General features: G+C 38.3%; 1 protein-coding gene across 1 annotated transcript in view; it reads right to left on the reverse strand.

The window, feature by feature from the left end:
- LOC308083095 (natural resistance-associated macrophage protein 2-like) overlaps positions 1-19953 on the reverse strand; it is a 29873-nt gene extending 9920 nt beyond the window's left edge. Inside the window, exons 1-14 of the mRNA XM_080425232.1 lie at positions 19770-19953; positions 13568-13651; positions 9934-10073; positions 8882-9001; positions 8171-8290; positions 6193-6299; positions 5965-6035; positions 5066-5133; positions 4150-4305; positions 3217-3375; positions 2927-3013; positions 2070-2189; positions 1225-1374; positions 121-194 (exon numbers count right to left, since the gene is read on the reverse strand). Coding sequence (XP_080281358.1) covers positions 121-194; positions 1225-1374; positions 2070-2189; positions 2927-3013; positions 3217-3375; positions 4150-4305; positions 5066-5133; positions 5965-6035; positions 6193-6299; positions 8171-8290; positions 8882-9001; positions 9934-10073; positions 13568-13601 — 1406 coding nt within the window. The 5' untranslated portion in view covers positions 13602-13651; positions 19770-19953. The remainder of the gene's footprint in view (positions 1-120; positions 195-1224; positions 1375-2069; positions 2190-2926; positions 3014-3216; positions 3376-4149; positions 4306-5065; positions 5134-5964; positions 6036-6192; positions 6300-8170; positions 8291-8881; positions 9002-9933; positions 10074-13567; positions 13652-19769) is intronic.
- Between the last annotated feature and the right edge of the window lie 1320 nt (positions 19954-21273).

Below are 21273 nucleotides of genomic sequence, written 5' to 3' on the forward strand. Positions count from 1 at the left end.
GCACAACTTTGTCCTTAAATTGTGAGGTTTCACTCAGAAAAAAAATGTGTATTACACCCTGAATAAGTGTAAATGGTTCAGGAGAACACAAGGGGTCTGAAACATTGCTATTTCACTTACAATCCATTTGCAAATTCACTCATGATGGACGGTAGACTGGTGAAGGTCAAAATCGGGATCAAAGCAAATGGTAGCTGTTGAATAAGAAAAGGAATCATCAATATAGCTGACTGCAACACAAATGACATATCAAAAAATAAATAAAACACTCACTAAATTAGTAAATAAAACTAGGGTGAGTGTGGGATAATGAGCAGGGACACTTTCACTTTCATTGGTGGAAGAGCTGGTAACTGGACGTTTAGTTTCCAAAATGAATCCAATTATGTTTGGATGTGAATGCGCTTATCCAGTCAGTGCCAAACTATGAACGAACAAAGGACCTTTTTCTGCTCGACTTCACTTCTCCGTTGGTGCAATTAGACAGCAGAATTTATGCTCGTTCTAAAACGCAGAGTGAGAGAGAGCCAGTGAAGCTCTAATACAGATTTATGGAGGCAACAGGGGTAGGAAAGGGGGGGGTCTAATTAAACATTTTACACCACTGGGGAAACAAATTGCAAAAAGAGCACATTCTAGAACACTGGCTGTTGTTTTGTCTGTTGTAAAAGCCTGGCAACTGTGTGTCCACTTACTGGATGGGCCGTTTCATTTGAACAAACTCGGCCAGTAAAATATGAAGTGCCTGACACAATCAAATTAAACATCACAAGTGTTAAGCAACTAGAAACAAGAACAGGCTTAGCGATAGAAAGACATATTTGGCATTGAGGGCTTATGGGTATTGAATCACTGAGGGCTTTATAGAGTAATATATTTATATTTCCAGTAACAAAAACAAACAAAGGCTCCAAATGTGCACATTTTATTTTCAGATATATTTTTCTCTGAATTGTTGATTTTTTAAATTACCGGTACACTATGTCATTTTTTAATTGTACAGATTGACCCCTGGAGGAATAGTCACTGCTAAGGCTGTCACTAATGGGGATCTAAAAAATAAACAATCTTGATCTATGCCATCATGTAACACAAATGTGCAAACGTTCATTCTTCTCTTTTTCCAAGCAGGGACAGTTGAGGAGGAGAAGGCTGTGATCGATGCTCAACCATGTCCTCAGGAGTTCCAGTGCCGGTGATTATAAGTGTGAAGCTCTCTCTCACCTGCATGCTCTGTAGCACGTTGAGGAAGTCGTTCATCCCGGTCAGATGCTGCACGTCCTGAAAGACAGCTACCAGCAAGGTCGGCGTGATGGCGATGGAGCGAGTCAGCAGCACGCGGGCGAAACGGGACCAACGCAGGTTCAGAAACCCCTTCGAAAAACAAGTTACATTTGAGGAAAATTGTCAATTAAAATGTGTGTGCAGAATTCTCTATGTAGGTAAAGAGTTCAGGGACGCAATAGTAACACACACAAACATGGCTTTCTTCAAATGTGTGTGCAGAATTATCTATGTACTGTAGGTAAACGGTGCAGGGAGGAGTAGCACAACAAACATGCCTTCTTAACCCATTAAGACCTGAGGCCGATTCTACAAAATGTCTTCTAAATCCTAGCAGTTTTTTGAAAAAAAATACTTCGTTCCAGGGACCCCCCCGAAGCAAAGATTTGAGACAAACGATTAAAGACAAACGATATTTAAAAGAAAATAGCAGATCTACAAGTTCATAGCGCAGCACTCTGTGCTGTGCTATGAGCTTGTAGATCTGCTATTTTTGAATATAGCCCAAAAAATTACACAGATGCGTATCCCGGTCTTAACTCATTCAGTGCCACTCGACGTCTAAGACGTCCGTTGTATCATAAGCCCTGTGTGCTCCATTCACTTCTTGTTTAACTTCTTACTGAAAAAGGCTGTATCTCGGCTCCTAAGCACTTTTTTTTTACAATGAATTTTGGCTCTGGCACTCAGAGCCAAACTGACAGAAATAAGTCAGGCACTGAATGAGTTAATGGGTTAAACCCAATTAACTCCATCACAAAATAACTACTTTATTGTAGTAGTACCTCCATGACAAACTGCCCAGAGTAAGTGCCTGTCATCGTGGAGCTCTGCCCAGCAGCCAGGATGCCTATGGCCCAGATATAGAGCGCTGCGGGACCGAAGAAACAGCCCAGCACCACTCCCTGCAAAATACCAGGATAAAATGACATGATACAATCGAAGGGAGAGAGATGAACAGATGGACATACTTCATTAATAACATACTGTAAAGGGGGGGGGGTTAAGCGCCAGCTGTTACTACTAAATTGATGATCCTGTCATCACTTTACTGAGGGTGTTAATCTGTACACATGGCCATGTGTATGGTGTGACAATTTCCATAAAGGGGAACCAAGGTTTCTTTCTGCTACAGTTTGGCTGGCTGTAGAGGCCATATTACGGTAATAATCAGAAAGGACCAAGGTCACTGGTTCGCTCCCCGTTCCGCACAGTATACTGTACATGATGTCAAAGTGTCCCTGAGCAAGACGCTTAACCCCAACAGCCGATTCGATTAGGGTTTGATTATTTGGTGCAAATAGAAAAACCATCACGTTTCGACACTACTGCATCTTCACCTTGACTCACAAGGTACAAGTCATGATTCTGATGAAGACAGCAGTAGTGTCAAAGAAATGTTTTTCATTCATTCATTTGTACATTACAATCAATCTCTGATACTTATACCACACTTGGCCCCACCTTAAGCGACCAAAACTAATCACAGACTGGCCCAGTATGCCGAGAAATGTTCATGACATGTCCTAGTCATCAGGTTTAGGAAAAGATGGCTTCATCATTTCTAAAACAACGTAACTGTATCTGGACTATCTCCTGATGATTATATGTATTTAAAGGTGTTAACAATGTGCAGATTTACCCCTTTGTAGATGTCCACCTCTAACGTATCATTGTTGAGAGGAAACAGGTCCGTGTGAGGGCTGCCCGTCTCATTGCACATTGCATTCTGCAACATGGAATAAACAATGATCAGATGAGCTGAATACTTTCGGAGGGATTTCAGATAAACATTTCATTTAACACTTTCAACTTGGAATCCCTATTTTGGGCAAAATATCAGAAACTTTACAATATACAAGTGTTTAATTATGGATAAAACCCAAGCCTAAAACAGCAATTACAATGATACAGTATAATATATACACCCACCACTTCCATATTGGTTTTGTTGTAGAAAGCTTCAGCAAACACAGCTACCACAAATACATTGATGAGGAAGGAGATAAAGAGAGCAATGGTCGCCTCGATGAAGTAGTACTTGTTGGCCTCTCTTACTTCCTTCTTGTTACCGCGGTCTATTTGCCGAGACTAGGAGGCAAAGAGGATAAACACACTTTTAAGTTTAAGCATTTAAAAAAAGCCATGAGATCAACTTGTTATTTTCTTTAACCCTTTTAGACCGGGAACGCATCTGTGTCATTTTTAGATTTCTTTGGCTATTCAAAAATGGCAGATCTACCGTACAAGCTCGTGCCGCGCTACGAGCTTGTAGATCTGCTATCTTTGAAAAAGAAAAATCGTGAAAATGTGTGCAAATCTTTGAATATATGTATTTTTTTAAAGCGATTTTTTTTTTACTCAAATCTTTGCTTCTGGGGATTTTACAAATGTCTTCTAATTGACTAAATCCAAACAGTTTTTTGAAAAAACTTATGTTGCTATAATATCAGTGGTTCTCAAACTTTTTCATGTCAAGGGCCCCCAAAATAATATGTATTTGGGCGCGGACCCACAGCTCAAAATATGTTGTTCCAGGGACCCCCCAGAAGCAAAGATTTGAGTTAAAGATTTTCGCTTTAAAAAAAAAAAAAATATATATATATATATATATATATATATATATATATATATATATATATATATATATATATATATATATATATATATATATATATATATATATATTCAAGATTTGCACAAATTTTCACGATTAAAAAAATAAGAATTGCAGATCTGCAAGCTCATAGCGCGGCACTATGAGCTTGTATATCTGCTATTTTTGAATCGACCAAAGAAATCTTAAAAATTACACGGATGCTTTCCCGGTCTGAACGGGTTAAGTTAAATGAATGATTTCCTCACCTTGACGAGTGCCGAGTGCAGGTAGATGTTATGGGGCATGATAACAGCGCCCACGATGCCCACTGCCTGCACCAGCTGTGCAGAGTCACAGCCCTCGCAGTACGGAAGGAACATCCCCTTCAGGAGCTCTCCCTGGTCTGGGGCTACCCTGACATACTACAAAAAAAACAAGACAATCACACTCTGATATCCATACTAAAGAAAGACACGAGAATCACATCCTGATTCTCAAATGTACTACAGAAAGGTGAGACAATCACAGACACACCACTAGAAAGAAGAAGGAGATGAGTATGGCAGACACACACCCAGTGGTGGAAAGAAACTAAGTACATTTACTTAAGTACTGAACTTAAGTACAATTTTGAGGTATTTGTACTTTACTTGAGTATTTCCAATTTCCAATACTTTTACTTCTACTCCACTACATCTCAGAGGCAAATATTGTACTTTTACTCCACTACATTTATTTGAAAACTTTAGCTACTAGTTACTTTTCAGATATACACTATTATATTATTAAACATACATTAACCACTTTAGCCCTATTTTATGCCTTGGCTATTTGAAAATAGCCGATCTACAAGCTCACAACGCGTCGCATCGCGACGCGTTGTGAGCTTGTAGATCTGCTATTTTCAAATATTTAGTACTTTTACTTTTGGTACTTTAAGTACATTTTGATGCCAATACTTTTGTACTTTTACTTACACATTTTTTATTCTGGACTTTTACTTGTAACAGAGTATTTCTATATTGCAGTATTGGGACTTTTACTTAAGTAAAGAATTTGAGTACTTTTTCCACCACTGCGGACACACCGCCATGCAACTACTAAGAGAAACGTACATCAAACTCTCAACAAACACCACATTGTATTGAACTTTTAAACTTTTTAAATGGAAGTAACACTTACCTCATAACCAAAACTAACGGCCATTATGGTGATGAGGAAGCCAAAGAAAGCTTCAAGTTTCCTCAGACCTAGAATGAAATGAACACCATGCTAGACGTACTGTAGAGAAGACATTTCTAACCAGTGACAAACTGAAGCTAATGGTGGCATTATTATTATCATGAGGGCTGATCAAAACGTTCTAAGACTTGATGTATACGTACTGCCGGTGACACCGTGCCTACCTAGCGGTCGAATCGTCCATTAGAACCTTTAGAAAGAGGTTTTGATTTGATTGAGGGATGGTTAGGAGAAATCAACGCAAGCCATGTGAAAATGGTTTATTGCTGAAAGTGGAACTCAATCATCTTAACTCTATAAACGCCATTGACTCGAAAACGCGTCAATAACTACTTAATCCACCCACGCCATTGACGCGTTTGACGCGTTGGATTTGCGTGTATCACAACGTAATTTTGACGATCAAAACAATCTGGGAGGACGTCACATCCGTTTTCATGGTTTTCCCTGTCTAATCGCTCAAGAAGGTAAACAGTGACACCAGGAGCTGATCAAGCTATCATGTGCTGCTCTCTGGTGGCGGATTTGTGCGGCGTCTTTAAAAAACAGTCTGATCAATTATTTTCATGAAAATTTTCAAAATATAAAAATAAAAAAAACATGAAAATTGCTGGCAATGGGGGAGTACTTTATGAAAATACTCTGGCAGTCAAAGAGTTAAAAGGAGCCCGACCAATGCCCAACGTCATGACACGCATTGTGAGCTTGTAAATGTGTTATTTTTGAAACGTTTTTAATATGTTTGCCTATAACGACTTGCCCAAATTAGAGACGCCGGGTTGAAAGCAAAGTCTTAGAATGCTTTGATCAGACCTTGCATTCATTGAAGAATCACGTACCATACTTGTCTAGGAAAAGGAACACGAACGTGTCAACGATGGTAATGAGAACACCTGCCCACAGTGGTATCCTGAGAGGAAACAAACACAAATTAAATACAACCATATTGTCTCAATTAATGGACAATTTCAACATCCCAGAAACAAAGTTCAGGACAAGCAGGGTAGTTTTCTCTTGTATGTATTATTGTCGATGTATTATCAATATTATTATTACTTGTACAGTACCTGCCCACTGAAAGCAGATTGAAGGCTATGGCACAGCCTATGACCTCCTGCATGTCTGAACCAATAATGGCCAGTTCCACCATAATCCAAAGGAGAATACGTGGAACCTGAGAGAGAAGACAATAAATAATCAAATTAAATACTCAAACTGTAATAAATGATTACAAAGCATCCAAGCAAAAAAAAAGTGCACAGAACAAATGATAAAGGAAATAAAATGGTATTGAAGTAATATCAGTCTCCTTTTCTCTCTATAATCATCTTTTTCCTCTCCTTTTTTTGTTTTGACAGGTGTTCAAAAGGTGCCACATTACATGAAAAGCTGGATGTTAATGTCTAGACTGTGGTCTTAAAATTGCATAAGTAGGCATCCTATAATTCCACCAGGGGGAGGTGATGGGTAAGAGGCCAGCCATATGGAGGCCTTTTACACGCACAACCGCACAAAATGTTTCTGCATACTAGACATCTGGTACATAAAAAACACTGAGGTATTCAAAATATTGAAATCATAATTCAATATGGAAAACGTCTCTGATATGTGCTCCAGAGCACAATCCAATGGGACTCTATGGTTTCTGACATAGAAGGCTATATAAGAGGCAGATATTTGATTTCCCCATGACTTCATTACAAATAATCAAAAGGCATTTCCAAACATGATATCATCTTTGTTGGCGAATTCTGGGCTGCTTGATTTAGGCCCTGTTAGGCCTGTCACAATTAACAATTTCTGCTTTTTTTTACATGCATACATTTTTTTAATATGTCAATAATTTCTTTGTATATTTAACTCATTGAGAGCCAGAATTATTTCAGAATGATGTTGTCCCAGTGCCAGAGTTTTTTGCCAAGTAAAAAAAAAGTGCTTAGGAAGCGAGATACAGCCTTTTTCAGTTCTAAGTTAAACAAGGAGTGGATGGAGCTGCAAATCTTCAGATGACGATATCTTGGGTTCTGAACATGTTTTTCAATGTTTCATGTTTTTTTTTTTTTACTATTTTTTCAAAAACGCGTCAAACACGTCATTGGCACGTTGCGCCATAGCGGTAAAAACACGTGAAACACGTTAATGGCACTCAATGAGTTAAGTTATTTGCCATATCTGCCCTGTGCAATTTGTTATTACGAAGCCTAAAAGGCAAACAGATTTATTCATATGTTCCAATGTTCAATGGCCAAACACACAATTAAAATTAAGTTAATCGCAATTATTTCAGTGACAATTAATCGTCAACTTAAATTTGTAATCGTGACAGCCCTAGGTCCTGTGTGAATTGAACTAGTGAAACAAGAAACAACATATCAAAATGACATTCTGGGTCTGGACCAATGGAAGCGGACTATTTCACCGTAGGTGTTAAAAGGCAGCAATGTCTAGAATTTCCTCCACTGTGCAAGCATTGTGCTCCTTTTCTAGGAAGTGCAGACTACAGCACCAAGCACACAGAGCCAAGCAGTGTTGCCAAAAAAAAGTATTAAACTTCAAATGGGAATGGGCTTGCACAATTGTGATCATAAAAATACTAATCTAACATTGTTTTTAAAAGTGTACAAGTCGTTCCCATGTCAGCTAGCCCAGTGGTTCTCAAAGTGGACAGGGGTCCTTGGTGGGGGTTCCAGGGGGTCCCCAGGAAAATGTGTTAATACAGCATCACAGCAATTGTAACAACTTTATCCATATTTTATACGTTGGCTTTTAAAAAATAGCAGATATACAAGCTCACAGCAAGCTTGTACATCTGCTATTTTTAAAAGAAAGTGTATAATTTTGACTTTTTTAACACAAATCTTCTCTTCTGGGGGTCCCTGGCACAGAACCTTTTCAGATGTGGGTCCCTGGCCAAATACATATTGATTTGGGGGTCCTTTGAGAACCACTGAGCTAGCCCCCCGCCGGTGACTGGATGGAGGGTTAAAGTCAAAGTACTTATAAAATAAAGAAAAAAGGGTGAGGGAAAAAAAAGGTAAATCTCACAGTGGGATACTGCCGGTTGCAAACTTCAGCGAGGTGCATGCCGGTGACGACTCCCAGGCGGGCGGCCAGCCTCTGCAAGAGAAGCCCGATGATGGTGGCCGCGAGCAGGACCCATAGGAGCTGAGAAAGAGAGAGAGAGACAGCATCAACAGCAGTGTTAACTCATTCAGTGCCACTGGACGTCTAAAACGTCCGTTGTAATAAGCCCTGTGCCACTGGACGTCTAAAACGTAAAAAAAAATAAAAAATCTATTTTTTTGGAAAAAAAAGGTTCAGAACCCAAGATATGATGATTTGAAAATGTTCTGCTCCATTCACTTCTTGTTTAACTTCTTACTGAAAAAGGCTGTATCTCGGCTCCTAAGCACTTTTTTTTACAATGAATTTTGGCTGTGGCACTGAATGGCACTTTTTTACAATGAATTTTGGCCAGTGGCACTGAATGAGTTAATTTTTACGACTAAAACGATGACGAAAAAGGTTCGTCGACTACCTTTTTTTTTTTTTTCACTGACGAAAAACTAAATAAAAACTAAGCTATGATGACTAAAACTAAGACTAAATATATTGACAATTTTGTCAACAAATAGAAGAGAAGAGATCCAGTAGACTAACTAAGACAAGTCATTTTATGCTTGGCCGCGTGTGGGTGTCGCGCTCTGAAAATAGCTTTACTTTTCCTAGAATCAGAGTACTTCTTCCACCACTGACCTTAAAGCCTGCTTTAGCTCCAGATTGCAGGTCAGACTCGATGTTTCCTGGATCCAGGTAGGCGATGCTCATGAGAAACCCTGGTCCAGTGAAAGCCCACAGTTTACGGAAACTAAAGATCTGAACGAAAGACACACCGAATTTAACACTTTTATCATTTATTTTGCTACTAATATACAATTCCATACTACAGTCGATATAAGTTACATTTCATTGTTTTATATCTTATTTTGCATATACAATATCTGACCAACAGTCCCACATAGTATTGTAAGCTATAATGTCCAAATATAAGATCTAATCCCACCTGAAGAATGCATATTATACTTTCATATCCATGTTGAGAGTGAATGACAGGCACATACTATCATGAATCAGGCGGCAGGGTGCACTGAATTTTCTTTGAATGTTCTGTGTTTTCAATGTCATCGTTGAAACTCGTATCTTCCAAAGACTAGCACAAGTCTATCCTCTAATCCCCAAGTGGCCCAAGAGTTCAAAATCCTTACCCGAGTGGATAACTAACATAATGTTTGCTGAGATAATTCTATGATCACGGATAGATTATCAAAGTGCTCACAATGCTGTATATTAGTTTTTTTTTTAACTACCCAAAATCCAAATCTGACCCACTTGGACAGGGATTAAAAACGTTGAACTCTTGGACCGAAGTGACCTCAAAAGGCCCTGTGGATCACGAGCAATGCCGTGTTACACTGTTGTAGATTTAACCTAAGACACATATAGTATAGTAGGCACATTATGGTTACATAAACACTATTGTAGATTTAATGTAAGACACATAATATACATTAAAAACATGTCATTTTAGATTTTAGCGTTGGCCATTCAAAAACAGCAGATATACAATCTCACTTTGTGCCGCGCTGCGAGCTTATACATCTGCTATTTATTTTTAAAATCTTGAAAGTGCTTGAAATTTTCGAATAATTTTGAGAACTACTGATTTAGAAGGCATTTGTAGAATTGGCCTCAGGTCTTAATGGGTTAATGTAAGACACATATAGTAGGCACATTATAGTCATAAGTACCTTTTCGGCATCTTCTGGAATGGGTACCTTCTCCTCAAAGTACGTGGAGAAGGGTTCATCCTCAAGTACCGGCGACGCTGGGGGAGAGATAGTGCTGTACTGGGTGGTCTGGATGGCTCCTTTATCCTGGGGAGGCTCCTCTAAGAACATGGAACACACAAAAAAAAAAACATAGGTCAGTTAAAGGCAGGTACACATTGCAGGACCTTAAAGTGCTCGGGGGGTTATCTGATCGTTAAGCATTACACACTGCAGGAGTTTATTTCTTGAAATCGGCTGTCATAATATCGTTGTGGTCTTCACAACAGGATTGATCCCCGACAAGGGCTGACACACTGTAGGATAGTTCACTAGGATGCTATCTCCAGAGTCAGACCCAATACATACATTTGAGTTTATTCCAATTCATTTTAATCGACGTATCCCGTGATATGCCTCTCTCCCTCTCCCTCTCCCCCCTCTCTCGCTCTTTCTCTCTCTCTCTCTCTCCCTCTCTCTCTCTCTCCCTCTCTCGCAGTCAAGTGCGCAGAAGCCGTCAGTGACAGCGTTGCCATGTCCGCTCATTATAAGCGACTTTGGGCTTGTTTTTCTGTAGAGTTGCTTGTAAATATTGGTTGTTGCGGGGTGCATTTTTTGGGCTTATTTGTGTAGTTGCTTATTTGGCCTTGTTTCCTAATGTTGTTTAAACCAGTGGTTTAAACAACACATAATATGTATTTGTTCGCAGACCCCCCTTCTGTAAATATGTTGTGCCATCACTGACCCCCATACAAGATTTGTGTGGATTTGGAAAATATTCCACAATTTTCTCAAGATTTTTATTTGAAAATAGCTGCGACGCGTTGTGAGCTTGTAGATCGGCTATTTTCAAATATCCAATGTATTTGTAAATAGGTTTAAAGTGCTCAAGTGGCCTTTTCTTGGGCTTGTTTTCATAGACCTGGTTGCTTATTTCTCTCGCAACATCTGGCAACGCTGTTCATAACAGCGTGCACATGCTGCACACTCACACACACACACACACACACAGAGCTCGCTCTTGCTCTCACTCTCTGTCTGTCTGTCTGTCTCTCTCTCTCTCTCTGTACAATTCCTCTAAAATAAACAGCCCACCACCAGGCTCGCTCACTCTCTCATTTTGTTTTATAATGTTAACTTAATACAGGACTGGACGGTAATATTGCGGTAGGGACTGTTTGTTGTGGTCAGATCCAGCGACGCTCCCCTGGCCACGGTGGCTGTAATGTGCTCTCATTGGCTGTAGCGTGGATCTCCTCGCAGACCCTTTCATAATGTATGATACTGTCCGATCTCCTGTCTGGGACAGAGCTGAATATCTAACATGGTAGTTATCTGAAAACGGTCGGAAAGCCGTCGCAGAGCGGATAATCGCGGCCACATCGTCTCGCGGAACCTTTCACACAGAGCGAGCATTATCTCGCAGATCAAAGGCCGATCTGCGTCAGATCGGGAGGTTTTGTCGGCGAGCGCCAAAAAATGTCGGCGACAGCAATCTCGGACCCAATCTCCTGCAGTGTGTACGGGCCTTAAATGTCATTTGTCTTGTCTTTGTATTGTACTATTGTATTTGTATTTATTATATTGTATTTTATACCGTGTGAAAAACCGTGACTTTCCCTATTCTGGCCGAAAATGACCGCGGGAAAAAAATGAGAACCGGAAACGGAATCTGTGTCATGAAACCGGAACCCAATGAGTCTGAAGGAGTCAGGAAGCGAAAGTGATCATGAAAAATAAACAGAATAGCGCGACCACAGTCAAAAGTAAAAACTCGGGATTTCTCGTGCTGGCACGGAGGGTACTCGGGAAAAGCTCGGGATATCTCGGGGCGTGGCACTGAGAGAGTTAATATATATATATTTTTTAAAGCGAACATTTGTAATAATTGTAAAAATCCAGGGACCCCCCCCAGCGGCAAAGATTTGAGTTACGAATGTTTGCTTTAAAAAAATATATATTTTTTTTTTAATATTTGCACACATTTTCAAGATTTTAAAAAATCTATTTTTTGAATAGCCCAAAGAAATCTAGAAATGACAGAGATTCGTCCCCCGGATTGAATGGGTTAACTTGTGTTATGACTTTTCAAATAAACAGAACAAAACAAAACAGTGACTCCACAAATCCATTTTCAGCGAGGGAGCGCGCGGCAACAAGTGTTACGAGACAAGACGTTAAGGAGAGTAGGCCTAAAATAACAAAAGGAGATCTGCACACTATACAGTAGCCTTAAGTACAAATTTATTGGCACAAACAAACAAAAACAAGTGATGTTTCAACCCTATGTGCTTCTTCAGAGTCTGAGTCATTTTTATGTTTGGACAATAGATTTGCACTTAAGGGAGCTACAACTGTGCAGATCTGCTTTGTTCCTTCTACGAGTGTTGATCCTTTGATCCAGCAACCGTCTCATTTTGGTTTGTGAATCTGAACGACTACTTTTCTCTGTTCTAATTTAAGTCAAAGACAGAAACAAAAACACGGTTTTGAGCCACATTAAGGTAGGAATGCATTAACTGCAACAGCCTTATTTGTGAGTGTAGGACAAGACAGAATTTAGCAAAGGTTCAGCCTCCAATATACACGTATTACGAATTATTTCATCTTCAAGCTACATACGGTAACAAGTACTACTCACTTAGTCTGGAGTGTTCATTCATCTCGCCAACTTCTTTTCTACTACGGTCTCTAGAATCAACTGATCTCTCTAACAATGACCTTAATTCCTTTATATGACTCAACTTCCTATTTCTAAAAAAAGCTGAGGAGAACTGAGAGAGAGAAAAAAAAAACGTGATACCATTATTGTCGCAATGTCCCTGTGGTATACAGATAAAGAATCAGGGATAACATAACCTGCATCTATTGTGCCCATCTCTAAGTGAAAAAAAAGTGTGTGTAGCAGGTGTGTTCCAACATGCGCACAAGTACGCACAAGCACCCCGCGAGCAAAGGGGATGCTATTTTTTTCTACATACTTAATCTTGACCATCAGGTCAAAATTTCTGTTCTTCATATCCTGTCTAGGTGAGACATGACCTTTGACACGATCTAACTGTCTCAATAGAAGAGCAGGGAGACATTAACATACTCTTCTACCATAAAGATCAGACAAAATTACATTTCATTCATCTTTAAGCAAGCATCGCTTGTAGATCTGCCATTTCCGCTATTAACCCATTTAGACCGAGAACCCCTATACGTAACTATACCTTTCAATCCGGGAACCCCTTGTAGTTGTTGCTATGTGCAGTATACAGCAACATAAATTTTTGGTAATTTTTTTATAAATATTTAAGTTTTTCAGAAAACTTAGGTTAGGATTTAGAAGGCGTTTTTAGAATCGGCCTCTGGTCTAAATGGATTAAGAATAAAAAAATAAAAATTGTTTTAAATATATTTTTTAAAGACATTTAAAATGTAATTTTTTTACCAATAACGACATGCCAGAAAGGAGGGACACGGCGTTAAAAGTGGTCAAATCTGTAACGAAAGCACACTGCCATGTAGCCATGCCTCCTGCCTACAGTAAAGTCCAGTACCTCCATCACTGCATGACATATGGGAGAGTCAGAGGTGCAGCGCTCACATTTCTGTTATCATAAGCACTTACCTTCCAGGAGGTCTGTATCTTGCCCAGCCATCATGAGCGCAGGCTACAAGGGTCCTGGGGAAGGAGGGAGGAATATCTGCCTGCCTAAAATGCGAGAAGAAAAAAACCAGCCAGAATGAGAAAGAATATATATTTTTGTGGTGTACTTAGATCACCAAGCAGCAAGCACTGACTCTAATGCATTCTGAACTTTAGTCTAACATGACTAAGCAGCAGCATTTGTGCAAAAAGAACCGTTTCCTTTTTTTTTCAAACAATGACTCAGCAGAAGGAAAAACATGTGAAATGTCATGTCCCCATATATTCTGTCCACAAAAATGTGAAAACTCTTCAGAAAACTTGACCGCCCTGGTATCTGTGTTCAACAATCCAGCTGTCCTTCATCCACTGTTGGCTCTGAAATGTCACATCATCATCGCTGTTGTGTGGTACAACGTCGACTAAAACTATGACGAAAAATGTTCGTCGACTACCTTTTTTCACTGAAAACTAAGCTATGATGACTGAAACTAAGACTAAATATATTGACAATTTCGTCAACAAATAAAAACTAGACTAAAAATGTTAGGGAGGGACTAGTGGAGAAGAGATCCAGTAGAACTAAAAGACAAGTTGTTTTATGCTTGGTTGGCTATATAAGGGGTAAGGCAGATTTGCAAGATAGGGCCCTATATGTACAAAACCGTGAATTTTCAGGAAATGGAAAAATATTGGTTAAATATTTATAAAAAAAAACACAGACAGACTTAAACCACTTTCAAACAGGCGTCCGTTTGGGAATATGGGAATGATATTAAAATATTCTAAAACTAACAAAAATAAATAAAAAAATAACATAATCTACAAGTATAAAATGGGACATTCATTCATGAAAAAAAAAACATAAAAATGATTAAATATGGAGATACAAGGTTTCTGCACCAGCATAGTCCTAAGTTATCAGTTGTTTTTGGAGAACAGAACATGCTCTCTGTAGAACATAAGCTCTAGGGTCTCTGGAAGCATGTGAGTGTGAAAGAAACCACATGACTTCCACGTCTGCTCTTTCCCCTGAGTCATGGCTGAATGTGCATTGTGTAAGACACGACAAGGGTTGCGGTAAAATGTGATTAAGTAATGCGGTACAAGCTAATAAGCTGTATTGATTTCTCAGTAATGAGTAGTGTGAAACGTTAATTTAAAGCAACAATACCATTATTACAAAGTCAAAAATAAGGTCTTCTCTTATCACCTAATCCATTAAGACCGGGAACGCATCCGTGTTATTTGAAAGATTTCTTTGGCTATTCAAAAATAGCAGATCTACAAGCTCATAGAGTGCCGCGCTGTGAGCTTGTAGATCTGCTATTTTTGAAAGAATCGTTAACATTTTAGCAAATCTTTGAATACATACATTATTGAAAAAACATTTTTTAACTCAAATCTTTGCTTCTGGGGGTCCCTGGAACAACATATTTTGATGGGATCGGTGGCCAAAAACATAATTTTGGGGGTCCTTGACAAGAAAAAGTTTGAGAACCACTGATATAACGATGTAAGTTGTTATAACAAAACTGTTAGGATTTAGAAGACATTTGTAAAGATTTGCACAAATGTTAATGATTTTTCAAAAACACCAGATCTACAAGCTCATAGCACGGCACTCAGTGCTATGCTTGTATCTGCTATTTTTGAACAGCCAAAGAAATCGAAAATGACAGAGATGCGTTCCCGGATTGAATGGGTTAAGTAATTCAATATAATCTATATTTATTTCTCAGTAATGAGAAATGTTGAAATGCTCCTGTTTATTAATTAAAAGCAATGATATACCATTATTACCAGTCAAATAAGGTCTTCCCTCATCACCTAATCCTATAAAAACATAGGCAGTTCGGTAGAGAGACTATAAAGGCTACCCAGTGGGTCTGATTTCCTTTCCACTGAAGCACATGGTTATTGAGGTTATTTGAGGTTTAAAGTAAGGGTTGGGGTGGCTCATATTCTAGCCATACGAGGGTAGGTGCCATGCTCTGCTGTATTATTCCATAACTAAACACTGTCTTTAACATCTAAAGAATAATAAGTAAGAGAAGAAATGAAGAAGATTGTATAGTATATAATAATATAATTAAATATAATAATAGCATATGGTGCGTTGTTATTGTTAACGTGTCTTTAGCCCTATATACTTCATGATGTGACAAACACGTCATGATGCGTAGCGTTGTGAGCTGGTAGATCTGCTGTTTTCCACGCTTTTGTCAACTTTTGACAGTTTTCACCTATAGTTAGATGGCCACAATAGAGATGCCAGCCAGGTCATTAACGAACAAAAATGATTAATTCATAGAAATAAGGTGAGTGAAATGCAGTGTCAGATTTACCCTGTCAAAACATTAGATGTATAATTATGCTAATATGTTTACTGATGTGTTTTTAAAACAGTAAAATTGGAATGGGCACAGCTGATAAGACCATAGTGTAATACTGTACACTACACTAGTCATCCAAGGCCAACTTTCCCCAAAACCTTGGCCTCACTAGGGCTGTCGCGATCATGACACTTTACTTGACGATTAATTGTCACACAAATCATTGCGATTAACAATTTAATTGTGGCTTTTGGCATTGAACATTGGAAAAATAAAAAATAATTTATTTTAGGGTTTTGTAAACAAAAAAATCTAATACAAATCTAATACAAATTAACAATGTACTATGGTTAAAACAAGCCATATTTCATAAAGGTATACTTCTATTCTCCCGCAGCTAAATTTTTTTGGGAAAATGAATTTATACAGATGAAGGGAAACGATTATGACGATTATGCAAAAATAATTGCGATTATCTCAAATAATGATGTAATAATTGTGACAAACCTTGGCCTCACAGAACACAGAGTAGACATAATCTGCGTATGACAGTTTACACAATCACCCCTCTATCTATGTCACCTCCCTAACTGACGAGTGATCACGAATGCCTCACCCATCTGTGGGGCACACACAGTACTACTAGGCCTACTGTAAACTAGCAGACAGTGCAAAACAATGCCAAAAGTTCCTATTTTTTTTAACGACAGTGGCTGGCCTCCAAAATTAATTGGAAAACTAATCAGTTAATTGATCAAGTGCATACTCACAAAGAATGAGACATGAGTTTGACTTGGCAGATGTATTTCATTCAGACAAAAAACTAAAATACTTTTTTTTGTTTACTAAAAACTAACAAAACAAGAAAAGAAACAATCAGAAAGGAATATAGAACTATAAAGAACAACACTATTCATTATGAGGGCCTGTGTGTTTTGGCATGTAGGTTTCATGTGTATACAGAATAAAAACAAAACAGTAAAAGTACTGTATGTGCACAATATATAGGCTAACACTGTCAACATGTACTAGCTATTTGGCTATCTTAAAAAAAAAACACTAACTGAGATTGTCTGGGTACAGGGCAAAGGAATTCAGCTCCAAAGTGTTCAGTGTTCACATTTGATTCCTAAAACCACAGTCTGGTGTGATTTTTGCAGTGCTTATAAACAGTGTAATAATAGTAATTACAGTCAACAGAAATCACCCATGAGCACGTATATCTCGACAGCAGCAAATCAATGTTTCTATCTTTAGTTTCTATGTTAGTATCTATGGCATAGATGGGGATAAAGCACTAAGCAGTGCAACCAGGTACTGAATGCCAGCAGCCGCATTAAGATTCCTTTGATGTTGTTATTGGTTACCTTCATTATTTCACCAGACACATTTAGAATAGAAAAGAGGCTAATAAGCAGTGGTGGAAAAAGTACATTTTTTACTTGAGTAAAAGTATCAATATCGCAATGTAGACAAGTAAAAGGCCTGTGTTCAAAATGTGACTTGAGTAAAAGTACAATATTTTCCTCCGAGATGTAGTGGAGTAGAAGTAAAAGTCTATGATCCACTTAAGTAAAAATACCTCAAAATTTTACTGAAGTACAATACTTGAGTAAATGTAATTAGTTACTTTACACCACTGCTAATAAGTAACCAGTGCCCAAATGTACAAGCATTTGGCTATCTCACAAAACCACAGACTGAGAATGTCTAGGTAAAGAGTAAAGGAATTCAGTTCCAACTTCCAACACATTCACATTTGATTCCTAAAACCAGTCTGATGTGATTTTTGTTGTCGGAATATACATACAGTATAATAATTACAGTTACAACAGAAGCACCCATGAGCACATCTCAACAACGACAACAGCAAATCAATGTTTCCATCTTTAGTTTCTATGTATAACAAATGTAAACAAAACCCTTCCATTAGGATGGGGACTGAAAGAGGGGGAGGGATTGGCATTATAACGCTGGGTAATCAATCATCATCATGATGTGTGGACGAAATAAAATATCACAATATGTTTCACCATATACCTCAATATCAATATTGTGACAATGTTGTGGGGATGAATATTGCTTTAAATATTAAATATTTACACAACAAGGTTTTTTTTAAATAATGAATTATCAATAATGCCCATGTAATAACTAAGTTGGCAAAGGCAAATAATATAACACCTAGAACAATCAGTTAAGTTCAGAAAAGTAGATCACTTTAGTACTGTAACGCACCTTTTAAAACCAGGAAAAGACAACAATAACTAAAATCCCAGACAAACAATATCAAGTCTCATATCACAATATTGTTTTAATATTGATATTACTTGTCATAATAAACCCTTCATCTGGGATGACAATGTGGGCAGTGGTGGAAAAGTGAAAACTGTTTACAAGTAAAAGTCCGGAATTCAAAATGTACTTGAGTAAAAGTACATAAGTATTGGTATCAAAATGTATTTAAAAGTACCAAAAGCAGAAAGTACTCATTATGCAGAATGTCCCATTGCATAAGTTTTCAAATGTATAAAATGTATAAAACGTCTTTAGAAAATAGCAGATCTACAAGCTTCAAAAGGCCAAAATGTATATAGGGCTGAAGTAGCTAAATTATTTGCCTCTGAGATGTAGTGGAAGTCTACTACTGTCTACTAATACAGTTACTGAAAACTGGAAATACTCAGCAAAAGTTTTTAAAAAATACCTCAAAATTGTACTTATAAGTACAGTACTTGAGTAAATGTACTTCGTTACTTTCCACCACTGATTAAAAACCAAGACCACTGGTCCCCACACTGCAACACAGTCAGTAACAGCTGTCAAACTACAGTAACATTTAATAACATAACAACTCCAGCACAACAATCTCCACCATGTTTAAAGTTCCTCTCTCAACTAGCAGCCTAATATAAACGGCAAAGCTACTCAAAACAACATGAATTGCATTTGACATCATGGAATGTATGGAATGTAAGTATGTATACTGTATTATAAAGTGTGTGTGTTGGCTCGACAAGAGCAAATGTATTGCATGACATTAATCTCAACCAATAACAATAATAATGTCACTTTTATAAAGATAGTCAAATTCCCAAAACAATCCCACTGTAGCTATAATTCCCATGTAATGTAAGTAAGCTATGTATGTATGTATATGTACTGTATTATAAAGTTTGTGTTCTCCCTTGCCATTGGCTCCAGAGGAACAAAATGTATTGCATGAACATGAATCTCAACCAATAACAACAATAACAATAATATCACTTTATAAAACCCATGGAATGTAAGTATAGGCTATGGAAATATATACTATATTATAAAGTTTGTGTTCTCCCTTGCCATTGGCTCTAGAAGAACAAAATGTATTGCATGAACATGAATCTCAACCAATAACAACCCCAATATCGCTTTAAAGATATAGTCAAATTCACATAAAACACATTCCCACTGTAACTAATTCCCACTTCCATTAAGACTGGACATCTTTATTCTTTATTATCACCTCTAATAATCTTGTACAGTAGCTAGCTGCTGGATGTAGCTACTAGACATTAGCTCATAGTTATATTATGGAGTGTTTTTATCCTTCTTTATCCTGACATGACCAGACAGTGTCCCAGATACCTTTGATCTCACACACACAAACACCTGACAGGATCTCTATCTTCTTGTGTTAATGACCCATAAACCCAGCCACCTAATAATATCTGTCAGGAGGATCAATGGCTTGAACTGTATGTAGTTCCCATGGTTGCTGCTGCTATAGAGTTTGTTAGCTAAAGTTAGCTGCGGATGCTAATCCTGGTTCATTTTCATAGTAAATAATGTGAACATCATCGTTATACCTTTTCTGGTGGGGGTTGAGGAGGTGGAACTAGTAAAACGGGCGGCCGTGTTTAGATCCACTGTGTTGTGATGGTGTCCTCCTGTCCTCCAGTGAATGTTATCTCTTATGTTAACAAGCTGTAGCTGTCCCACACTGCTGGCACTGTGACACTGTGACCATGTCTCTGATGTCACCTCCTGCAGGTTAGAGCGCACAGAGCGAGGCCCACACACTGTGTTGCCAGTGTTGGCGAGAGAAATAAGCAACGAGGGTCTATCTCAGAGGTCTTCAACAGGGGGTCCGCGACCCCTAGGGGGTCCGCGGAGGTACTGCAGGGGGTCCGCGAAATTGTTGTTTGATTAAACAATATTTTTGTTTGAAAAAATATATATATATATATTTTTTTTTTTTTTTAAATGTCAAATTGTCTTTAGACGTGAATGAATCCATAGCAAACAGATAAATGGAGGCACAATGCACAATAACATGGTATGTTTATACATATTTTGTAGAGAATTTTTATTTTGCACACCTACTGGGGCAGGTGCGTATAGGAGCAGGCAATATAAAACACAATTGTATACAATATATATACAATATATGTGGTAGCCCCCCCCCTACCCTACGAGGTAGGGGGTCCCTGCTCCATCTCCCTATCAGTTTGGGGGTCCCTGGCCTGAAAAGGTTGAAGACCCCTGGTCTATATGAAAACAATTAAGGCCAAAAGAAGCGACTAGGGCTAGCCGAAGCCCAAATAAGCAACTATAATTACTAACAATAATACTATTACTAATATATTTACAAGCAACTTTACAGAAAAACATGCCCTAAGTCCGCTTATAAAAAGCGGACATGGCAATCCTGCCCACACACTGTACCATGTGCTACTGCTCAAGCAGTCTGATTGGTCAATAGACTCCCAATGGACTCTATCATAGAGGGAGGGACTCTATCCAAGACTCACAGAGTTCAGACAGTATGTGATTTAAAGGTTATAATGACCTAAATACTAACTAATCCGCAAATTAGTTAAATCCACCTGAGATCAAATAGCCCGGTTGACATTTCGGTGTGGTCTGATGTAACCCCCCCCCCTAATCTTTAAATAGTTTGTGCTAGGGACCCCCATAAGAGAAGATTTGCAATGCGTTGTGAGCTTGTAGATCTGCTTTTTCAAGATTAAAACAAAAGAAAATCTTGAAGAAACATTTTCACAACACAAATCTTGTATGGGGGTCCCTGCCCTGGCACAACATATTTTCAGATGGGGGGATCCGTGGACAAATGGTCCTTGACAAGAAATTGTTTAAGAACCACAACATTAAGAAGGAGGCCCAAATGAGCAACTACACTTTTGGGTTAACATTTTCCAAAAGGATTCACTTATATGTTTTTTCTTCCACAATTTAAGTTTTTTCCCTAAAAAAATAGCAGATCTGCATATGCTCTCATTCATTACAGTGTGATGCATTGTGGGCTTGTAGATCAGCTATATCCCAATTATAAATAGGGTTAAAGTGGTC

The sequence above is a fragment of the Gymnoscopelus braueri genome (genome assembly GCF_963280865.1).
Source record: "Gymnoscopelus braueri genome assembly, chromosome: 3".
NCBI lineage: Eukaryota > Metazoa > Chordata > Actinopteri > Myctophiformes > Myctophidae > Gymnoscopelus > Gymnoscopelus braueri.